The sequence below is a fragment of the Nelumbo lutea genome, chromosome 5 (genome assembly GCF_056320005.1).
Source record: "Nelumbo lutea isolate HS-2025 chromosome 5, American lotus-T2T, whole genome shotgun sequence".
In the NCBI taxonomy this organism is placed as follows: domain Eukaryota; kingdom Viridiplantae; phylum Streptophyta; class Magnoliopsida; order Proteales; family Nelumbonaceae; genus Nelumbo; species Nelumbo lutea.
The window spans coordinates 72,252,177-72,262,185 of NC_142688.1; the positions used below are offsets into that span (position 1 = coordinate 72,252,177).

A 10,009-nucleotide genomic window follows, 5' to 3' on the forward strand; every position below is an offset into this window, starting at 1 on the left:
AATTTGATTATTTTGATTGTGGCATCTTCACTATTAAATTTTCAAATCTAAAAAGAATAGTGATATGTATAGATATTTAAACTTTGGCTCAGTTTGGAAAGAGTACAAATATCAATATGTACAGTATAAATACGTTACAAAATAATACAAAATGCAAGGTTTTGCACTCTACATATTTGCATTAGCACTCCTTCCAAACTAAGCAGGAGTACAGATACAAATATAAGTATGTAAAGTGCAAAACTATGTATTTTATACGTATTTGCACTGTACATATTTGTATTTGTACTTTTCAAACTGAACCTGTGTGAATACTCCAAGGAGCTCGGGATTCAAACTATAACAGAAGTGTAATAATGATCATGTGTTGCCTTCCAGGTAAACTTTAAACTGAAGAGTTTTAAAGCAAGCACAAGCCTCCACAGCCAAAGCATTGGGTGCTAGCACTGTTACCACTCAAGCAAATATAAAATGATCATGCTTGTCTCAAATCACAATTCCTACTCCGGCTTTTCCTTTTGACCATGCACCATCAATATTAATCTTCACCACATCACCAGGTGGCTTACCCCATCTAGGAATAATACTCCCACACTCAAACTATGAACTGAGTTTCTCTCTATGTGCTTGCCAGTACTTTGTTGATTACAAGATCAATCTGAGCTTGTGCATGGTTGATCTCTTGCAAGAAAGACCACAAGATCAATCTGAGCTTGTGCATAGTTGATCACTTGCAAGAACACTTCTTGTTTGTTCAAAGAAAGAAGAGATGCTCATAAGTTTCATCAAACAAACCACATAAAGGGTAGGGCAGGTCTATATTACTGCACTAGGAAGATAAATACCTTTCTCAAAGGCAAAATATCCTGTAAATATTTCCATATAAAAATCAAGACCAGGGGAGAGAACTCATATAACCCCACAACTGACTCCATTTGGCTCCATCATCAAGGTATTCTTACATTTGAAGCAGACTGTGAAAGAGACTCCAGCAACTGTTGTGCTGACTGAGATACGAGTCAGTCGATGACGGGTTGAAAACAAGGATTTGTTTAGCCCATAAATTTCTTCTTAGATCCTATTGATCATTATCATCAACATCTGAGCCTTGTCCCAATCATATGGGATTGACTGCATGAATCCTGTTTTACCATTCCTTTTTATAAGACAAATTAGGATTCATGATCAAGAGAGTTTGGAAAAAGTTTTAGTGCTAGCTCAACTCCCACTGACACAGAAAAAATGAATTCACAACACTAGAACCTTACCCAAAAATATTAAGGAAAATACAGGGAAGAAGTTCACTATAATTCAACTTTTGACCTCTATCCTACTGCATCCTACATTTTTGTTCAATCCTTTTTTCCTTCATCAACTCCCTCAATTTCTCAATCTCATTCCATATGCCAAACCTAGCATACAGATTGGACAACAAAACATAAATTCCAGAATTTTGAGGATCTAATTCAAGCGCCTTTTGAGCAACCAAGAAATGATATTACTAGCATTCTTACATGGTAAATTCCATGCCATCTCTAATTCGCTTGCCCTGCAAAACAAGTCAACTACAGGACTATAATGCTTTGGACCAGGTTCCAACCTGAAGTCACGATCCATCGACTTGAAATACTCAATCCCAAGGCTCACTTGCCCAGTATGACCACAGGCAGATATTACCAACCACAAAACCGCCCATTTTTACCATATGGAATCCACAGAAAAACATCTCTTTTTCCCTCTTCATTTCCTTCTTGTCTAATCCCAACCAAATCAAACAGATGTCGTGCTTTCTCAACTAGCCCACATCTCCCGTACATCTCAACCAGTGAACTCTGTAGAAACAAATCCCTTTCCAAATATGAAGTTCTATAGATCATATTAGCATGCACTTGACTACCCAATTCAATTGCTGCTAGTCCAGTGCATACACGCAGCATTGCTGACAATGTGATGTGATCATAATCCAGCCCATACATTTGCATCCTCTGCACCAATTCAGGTCCCTCACTCCACAACTGAGCTTCTGCATAACCCGATAAAAGAGCATTCACATACACATACACAGACAGTATTCTTCAGTGGGATTTCAACAAATACATTCCATGCATAATTTATAATGGACGATTTCGCATTACCAATCAACCAAAGCAGTACCTACATAGACACTAAAGGACCAGCTGATTTTCATAGATGGGCATGTATCTGTTTACCAAATCTCAGCATCTTGATCGAAGATGAAGCAGCTAAAGAGCTACACAGAACATATACGTCCAACGGAATGCCTCTAACATGCATGAAAGAGGTGGAGGGCGACGTAAGGGAGGCCTTGGCGAGAGAAACCAGAAATTAGATTTAGATATTCGATTTTTATCAACTTTCTGGGGCAAAGGTTTTCACTTTTTGACTTTTGGGGATGTGGCCCGCGAAGGCACCATTGCCACGTGGCAACTAATTTGGCCACGTTAGACCATGGGTGACTCACCTAATCACCTTGCAGTTGCAGGTGATTCTCTCGGTATCGTAAAAACCAGACTAACCATTTCAAGAAAACCCCTTTTCTCCTGGGATCGCTTCCGAATCGGTTCTTCTGTTGGAATTAGTTCCTTTTCTTGAAAGAAAGCAATGGATGCCATAGATTCCGCCATCGATCCATTGAGGGAGTTCGCAAAGGACAGCGTTAGGCTTGTCAAGAGGTGTCACAAACCAGATCGCAAAGGTATATCCATCCATTCCTCCCTAACTTTTCTTTCTGAATTCGATCTTTCTTACTACTGATTTCATTCCCTTGGGTCTTATGCCAAATTGGAGTTATTTGCATATTCGTTTGCTTTTTTTCCCCCTTTACGATTAATTCTAGTTCTCGATTGTTGGGAATCTTTATGTAGAATTCACTAAAGTTGCTTTCCGTACGGCTATTGGATTTGTTGTTATGGGATTCGTCGGTTTCTTCGTTAAGCTCATTTTCATACCCATCAACAACATCATTGTTGGATCTGGTTAGGTAATTTTCGAAACTCACAATATTGCATCTGTTCTTTCCATTTTATGTTTTTTAGTTTCTCTGCGAGTCATAATTTAAAAATGTAAGAGAAATTAAAGGCAATTGCTTGTATTTGTGAATTTTGACGAGTACAGAATTGGCTTCTCGATTATTACTGTTAGGAAGATTAGTTGTTATTTTGAACTTGTTAAGTTTTCTATTTACAGAAAATAGTCTGTCATCTTCCAAATTTTGCATGACTCACTGTTTAGAGCCAAATGGAGGAAAATGGAAGTATAACCTTTTTGAGAAGCCTACCTGTCCTGATTTTCCATCACCCCTCCTAACGAAATCCAAGCACAGCTTAAAAAAGTTAAGTTGACACTCCCAAAACAAAGGTAATAGTAAAATCAACTTGTCACATGCAAAACATTCTCTGAGAAAGTGGAGTGGCATAAGCCTTATAGTATTGATCATTCTTTTCTTTGGACACATTAGCTTAAGCATATATAAGCTTCCTCTGAAGAATTATTTTGAAAATTCAATCCAAGCATCATGTTTTATTAGTATTACTATCCTATTGAAAATTGATATTGATGGAGAATAATTGATTGTCTAAAGGCAGAAGCAGGTAGAGGTTTAACTAAGATTAAAATTGTTCCATTTTTTATATGGGAAGATATTAGCCTTATATTCAAGAGTGATAGGTCAAGAAAACCTTGCTACAACAGAGTTATCAACAGCTTTACAAGGATTGAAATTAGCTAAAACCCTAAACTATAGAAATATTGATATGATAAGTGATTCAACAGTGGTAACAAGACGGTACAGGTATGCCATGAAGGAAATAGCTAAAAAGAGATAGGGTCATCAATGCAAAATGGATCTAAAGGATAGCTAATGGAATGGCAGATGGGTTAGCAAAAAGGGTGTAAATTGGCATCAATGTTTTTAGGGCTAGGTGGAAGATGAAGGTGTAAGATGAGATTGGATGTGTAGGGATAAGAAAGATGGTTGACTCGGGATAAGAAGGATAAGATTTTTTAACAAGGCTCTTTTGGGGAAATGACTATGAAGATTTGGAGATGAAAGAAACTCTTTTTGGAGAAGGGTGGTGGCTTTTTAAGTATGGGGTAACGGAATTTGAGTGGGACAAAAAAGAAGTTAAAGCATCTTACGGGGTTTATGTGTGGAAGGGAATCATGAGTTTTTCAATCGACATTTTTGAACTTTGTCTCATTTTAAGGTAGGAGATGGAAGGAACACTAGATTCTGGGAGGATGATTGGTTAGATGTTGATAGGTTTTGTGATCTATGTCCAAGATTGTATAGGCTCAGCAAGTAAAATGTGTTTATTGCTGATTGCTATAGTGTGAAACAAAGAAGAGTGGTCTGGTCCCCAAGATTTAATTTAGGTGCCCTCTTTTTGATTGGGAGATTGAGTAGTGTTTGGGCGTTTTGTCTAAAGTCTAGTCATTGGAAATCCAAGTGGATAGAAATGATGAGAGCAGGTGGACTGCAACTTTCTAATAGAGGTGATGCAAAAGCATGGATTTGGGGAGAGATGGTGCAATTTGGTGTTTGTTTGTATTCAATCTTGTCACTATTCTATTCTTGTTAATGGAGTGGTGAAACACTTCTTTCCAGCTTGTATTAAGGCAAGGTGATCCTCTCTCTAAGAATGACAAGGAAGAGGAGATTAGAGGTTGGAGAGTTGGGAGAAATAATATTCCAATTGCTCACCTTCAGTTTGCAGATGATATCATAATTTTTTATGAAGGGGGAAATACTAGGAAGGTGAGGAATTTAAAAGAACTGATCAAGAAGTTTAAAAGGATCTCAAACTTGAAAATAAATTTAGACAAGAGTTGCCTAACATGGATTAATTTGGAAGAGAATACATTAAGTGCGGTAGTGGAGTGCTTAGAGTGTCCTATAACCCTTTGGCCTTTTACCTACTTGGGTCATATTTTAGGTGCCTGCCAATCCTAAGGAGAGCAGATTTTGGAACCCATTTATAGGGAGATGTGAAAGGAGACTGACTACTTGGAAGAGAAACTATATTTCCTTAGGAGGTAGGATTACCCTAAGAAGATCAGGCTTGGCTGACCTACCAATTTTTTCTCTGTCTTTAGAATTCCACCAAGAGAAGAAAAGAAATTAGAGAAAATCATGAGGGATTTCCTTTGGGAGCTGAGTGAGGCTAGAAGAGACCACCTAATCAAATGGGGGATTGTATATAGAAGTAAGAAAGAAGGTGGTTTAGGTATAGGGAATGTTTGAAAGAAGAATATGGCTTTGTTAGGGAAGTAGTTATGGAGAATGGTGGGCAGTATTCATCGGAGGTTGGAGAATGGTTGGGATGTTGGTGTATCACGTCAGACTACTTTGGCAGCACCTTGGAAAACAATCCATAGCTTTTGCCATCAGTTCCTTAGGTTTGTCAGGTATGGTGTTTGTTCAGGGACTTTAATCCAGTTTTGGGAAGACTTGTGGGTCGGTAACCGACCTTTAATAGATTTATTTCCTTCTTTGCATTCCCTTTCCTTGTATAAAAAATGAGATGACTTCAAAGTTTTTAATAACTCCTATTTTGCCTTTGAATCATAATTGGGATTTTGGGTTTCGAAGGGGATTGAGGGATGAAGAGGTCACTTGCTTGTCAGAGCTTTTATTTCTTCTTGATAAAGTCTATTTAGAGCCTTCTAATCTAGATAGAAGAGTTTGGTGTCCATGTTCTAAAGGTTTATTTTCCTGTGCCTCTTTTTTTCTTGCTCTTTGCCAATCTCCTACCCTTCTTTCTTTTCCTGCTAAGGAAGTTTGGTCAGCCGATTCCCCCCAAATTTAAGGCTTTTTGTTGGGAAGTGGTTTATGGGAAGATTAGCACTAGACTATCTGCAAAAGAAAAGGCCTTTCTTGTGTATTTCCCCGAACTAGTGTACTCTATGCAAATTTGATGGTGAATCTTGTTACCATTTACTAATTTCCTATTCCTTTGCTATAGATATTTGGGATTGGTTTTTCCCTCTATTTGGTTGCAGGCGGAACATGCCAATGGAGATTACCTTTGCTTGGCCAAAAAGAAGGGGAAGAATAATGTGGAGATGCACTAGAATAACAATGATTTGAACCTTATGGGAAGAAAGAAATGCAAGAATCTTTCAAGAAAAGGAGAGGAGCAAACAACAGATTTTGGATTGTATAATGACCAAGGTTGTACATTGGCTATTAACTCTAGATTTATTTAAACAGTTCTCCTTTGATGATATTTGGAGGAACTGGGTTTCAGTGGCATCTAGCTCAATGCAAAAGTTTAAAACAAGGTCCGTGTGGACACCTTCTCTTGAAGGTCTTTTGAAATTAAACTTTGATTGGAGCAGTCAAGGCAACCTAGGTCCTTTGGGAATTGGAAGAGTTGTTAGAGAAAAGGGAAGGGTTTATACTAGCACTTTCTTCAGGACCGGTGGGGATTGGAGATTCTTTAAAGGCTGAACTGTTTGCTGTTTTACAAGGTGTTCAAATTGCAAAAGATATGAATTTGGAGAATCTAGTGATTGAAGGGGACTCGAAGGTGGTGGTAGATTGGCTAAGAAATCTAGACTCAGTGATTTGGTGTTATAGAAATGAAATGAAGAAGCTCCAGTGGTTAACACAACAGATGAATCTAAGTATACAATGGGTGGAAAATGCATTGGTTGATTCATTAGAAAAACAAGGGGTAATTAGGGATCAGTTGTATTGGACACAATTGTAATTACAATGCTAGCTTTGATTTAATAGTGAGGTTGCATCTTGCGCCTCCATTTGGGATGCTTGTAACAGTGCCTATCATGATTGATCTCAATGAAATTTAATGATCTTTTACTTGTCAAAAAAAAAAAAGTAGAGCAGGAACGGTGTGTTTTCAGTTAAATCTTTTATAATGCTTTGGCAAGAAACCAGGTGGAGAAATCTGATATCAGAGTTTTAGGAAATCCTATACCTCCTAGAATAGAAGCATTCACATGGTTGTTGACCTTAGGCAGTGTTCTCACTTAAAGATCATATTAAAGGAAGATGAATTCAGATGGCAGAGAAATGTTAACTTAAGGAAAGGTGCATTTTAAGGTATGTGCCTCACCTAAGCCCAAGAGCACCCCCTTTGAAAAGGTGTACGTCTAGAATGCCTTGTGCCTCAGTTCAGGCACACACTTTTTCAAAACTTTGTGCTTTTTTATTCTTTTTGAAGTTTGCTTGCTCAATGAAGCTCCAAGAACCTCCTATTTGTTAATGTTGTTCATTCATTCATCTTAATAAAAGATATTTTTAAAAATATCTTTTGTGTGTTATGTATGGACTGGAAAAGGAAATTCCTGATCACCTTTTTATTCATTGCACGACGGATCGCTTTCTAGAAAGTTGGAATCATTGCTGTTAAGTTGGGACTTGGGGGTTTATCAAAGAGAGGAAAAGGGGTCTGGAATTGCATATCAGTTGCAGTGATTTGGAACATATGGAAGGAGAGAATGCCTGCATATTCTCAAACGAGGTTGGTAGCAAGGAGGAATTGCTGTATAGAATTAGGAGACTAAGGCTGCATTCGACATTCCTTATTTTAAGGACTTATCGCCTTTTTGCAGTTAAAATGCTTTTATAAACATTCAGTTTTTAACTGCGAAAAGACGATTAAGCCCTTAAAATAAGGAATGCCAAATGCAGCCTAAAATATGTTGGAGTTTTGGTTCAAGGAATCTTTTGGATGAGAATATAGTTGGGTTTTGGTCTTTGGAAAATTGTATGCAGACAATATAGAATACCAGTATACTTGTACATCCCATTGTACACAATCCCTTTTTACAGTCTTTTGATTTATACAACGAAATACACTTCACCTTTTTCAAGAATAAAGGAAAAATTCGAGTGCCTATGGCTGTAAGTTTCTGACGGTCTCATTCTTCCATTTGACTGGTATGTGATTTACATTTACTATAGTTTTGAGTTGGTGGTTTCGTGCTACATGGGCTTCATTTTGATCTTACAAATCTTATTTATGGATGAATATACTTTCATTACATCATTTAGCTTCAACAAGGAATTTGTTGTTGTAATTTTGTATGCAACCTTTTATAATGGGGAGCTATTTGGCCGCATCCCACTTTTGATGAAGGGAGCACCCCTAATCATTACCTGACCAGTTCATGGGGGCTAGGCTCGGGCTTAGCTTTTGGCTAATATGAACGGGCCCAGCCTGAAGCCCAAACTTGAAACAGTGTAAAGCTAAGCCCAAATTCCAAAGTCCAACATGGAAGTGTACATGTTTTGACTTCTACAGTTGTGTTTGATACCATTTCTGTTTCTATCTGAAATGTTTTGAGTTGATCAATACAAATTGGTATGAAGTATGTGTTGTCACATCACATGTGAGGGACACTTCAACTAGAACAATGCATGTGGGAGTGAGCATTGACGATTATGATTGGAATGTCAAATTTGATGTTTCAGGTAGAAACAACAACTTGTATTGATCAACCTAAAACGTTTCAAGTAGAAAAATCTCTCACAAATTTGTTTCAAGTAGAAAAAATCCCTAGTTGGTACCAAACATAACTAGGGGTGCAACTTGAGTTCACCCAAGTTAACATTTACCGTGTGGGCTTGGACTTGTATGTTTACTCCATTCAAATTTTAACAAAATCCCAGCCCAAGCCCTCCCAATGGTGTTTTTTTGTCTTTTAGTAGTGATATGCCCCATTTATCAAAAGCAGGATGTGCTCTAATCAATTATCACTGCATGTCTAGATAATTTTTTTCTCTTTTTCTCTAAGGGGGCATTCTTTTTTGGATTTTGAGAGGGGGAAAGGTTGGTCAATGAGATTTTAGTTCCCATTGACCAGGAACCCCATGTTCTTTTTTCATATTTATGTGTAGACCAGGGAAAGTTTATCTTTTTGGGTATCACTTACCTCTCCTAGGTGGTTAAATAACTTTTTCACTTGGAGGGAAGTTGCCAATATTTGAATGGGACAAAAATGCCCCTTTTAATAATAGATTTATATGGCTAAAATGGTCATTGCCTTATTTATCTGGAAAATAAAAGAACATGGGTAACTGCACTTACTCGGGTAAGTGTTTCCTAAGAAAAACTTACCTAGGTAATTGCTTTACCCGGATAAGTAACTTACAGAAAAACAAACGGGGCCTAAAAATCTGTTTTGGTTAGAGGGGCAAAAACAGACTGACTGTACAAGCATTTTTTTTCTTTCTTAAATTGCAGGTAATGTGGAGTTGTTACTAGTGAATTTTGAAGTGTGGCGGAAGGAAACCATATCAGCGCCCAAAATGCGCAAATAGAGATGCTTAACATTAACAAGTTTAGGTTATGGATGTAACACCATTCCTGGGTACAATTTAAACAGAGTAGAGATAAGACTGATTTTTCCATGCCCTTGCTTAATGTTGAAAACTCTTAATTTTGCAAATCAATTAGATTGCATTGTTTTCCTGTCTTGTGATTGGAAGTTGACTTACGACTCTGGATCTCCTGCCCACAAGAACTCTGCCCACGTCTACCCACAATACACTATCCCCTATGAACTGGGAACATCTCCTCCTGCATAATACTATGCAGAGGATGAGATGTTTTCCATGTGTGTCTGCGATAAGTGTGGGCAGAGTTCTCGTGGGCAGGAGATCCAGACTCTAATTCTACTCCTCCGAGCAGTATTTGCGTTATTCAGTGAGATATACTGTCATCATTTCTTTACCTGTACTTTGGGGTAGTGACACTTAAAACGGTGGAAGGGCACGTGACATTGATTTGAACCTTTGGGGGTAGTGACACTTAAGTCAGTTAGTATTCCATTGGTTATCTTGAGCACATGATGTTATGTGCCCTTCAAAAAATTTTAAAATCTTAAAAATACCCTTCTCTTTAACCTACTCTCTCTCTCTCTCTCTCTCTTCCCTCCAAACTTTCACATAGGCCCATCTTTATATTCATCAATTTCATTGAGAAGACTTTCACCATTGGACTGTATCTCCAATAGGTTA

General features: G+C 37.8%; 1 protein-coding gene and 1 pseudogene across 1 annotated transcript; one reads left to right on the plus strand and one right to left on the minus strand.

The window, feature by feature from the left end:
* Nucleotides 1–1,243: 1,243 nt before the first annotated feature.
* Nucleotides 1,244–2,540, minus strand: LOC148852875 (putative pentatricopeptide repeat-containing protein At1g68930; annotated as a pseudogene).
* On the plus strand, nt 2,516–9,466 carry LOC148852876 (protein transport protein Sec61 subunit gamma). The gene is made up of 3 exons (XM_088945104.1): nt 2,516–2,716; nt 2,886–3,001; nt 9,234–9,466. Exons 1-2 carry the CDS (start codon nt 2,623–2,625, stop codon nt 2,999–3,001), a joined length of 210 nt encoding a protein of 69 aa, XP_088801230.1. The 5' UTR covers nt 2,516–2,622; the 3' UTR covers nt 9,234–9,466.
* Nucleotides 9,467–10,009: the final 543 nt, after the last annotated feature.

Coding starts and splice junctions, on each gene's coding strand:
- LOC148852876 (XM_088945104.1), top strand. CDS start 2,623: ATGGATGCCATAGATTCCGCCATCGATCCATTGAGGGAGTTCGCAAAG. Junction 2,717..2,885: donor TCACAAACCAGATCGCAAAG/GTATATCCATCC, acceptor ATCTTTATGTAG/AATTCACTAAAGTTGCTTTC.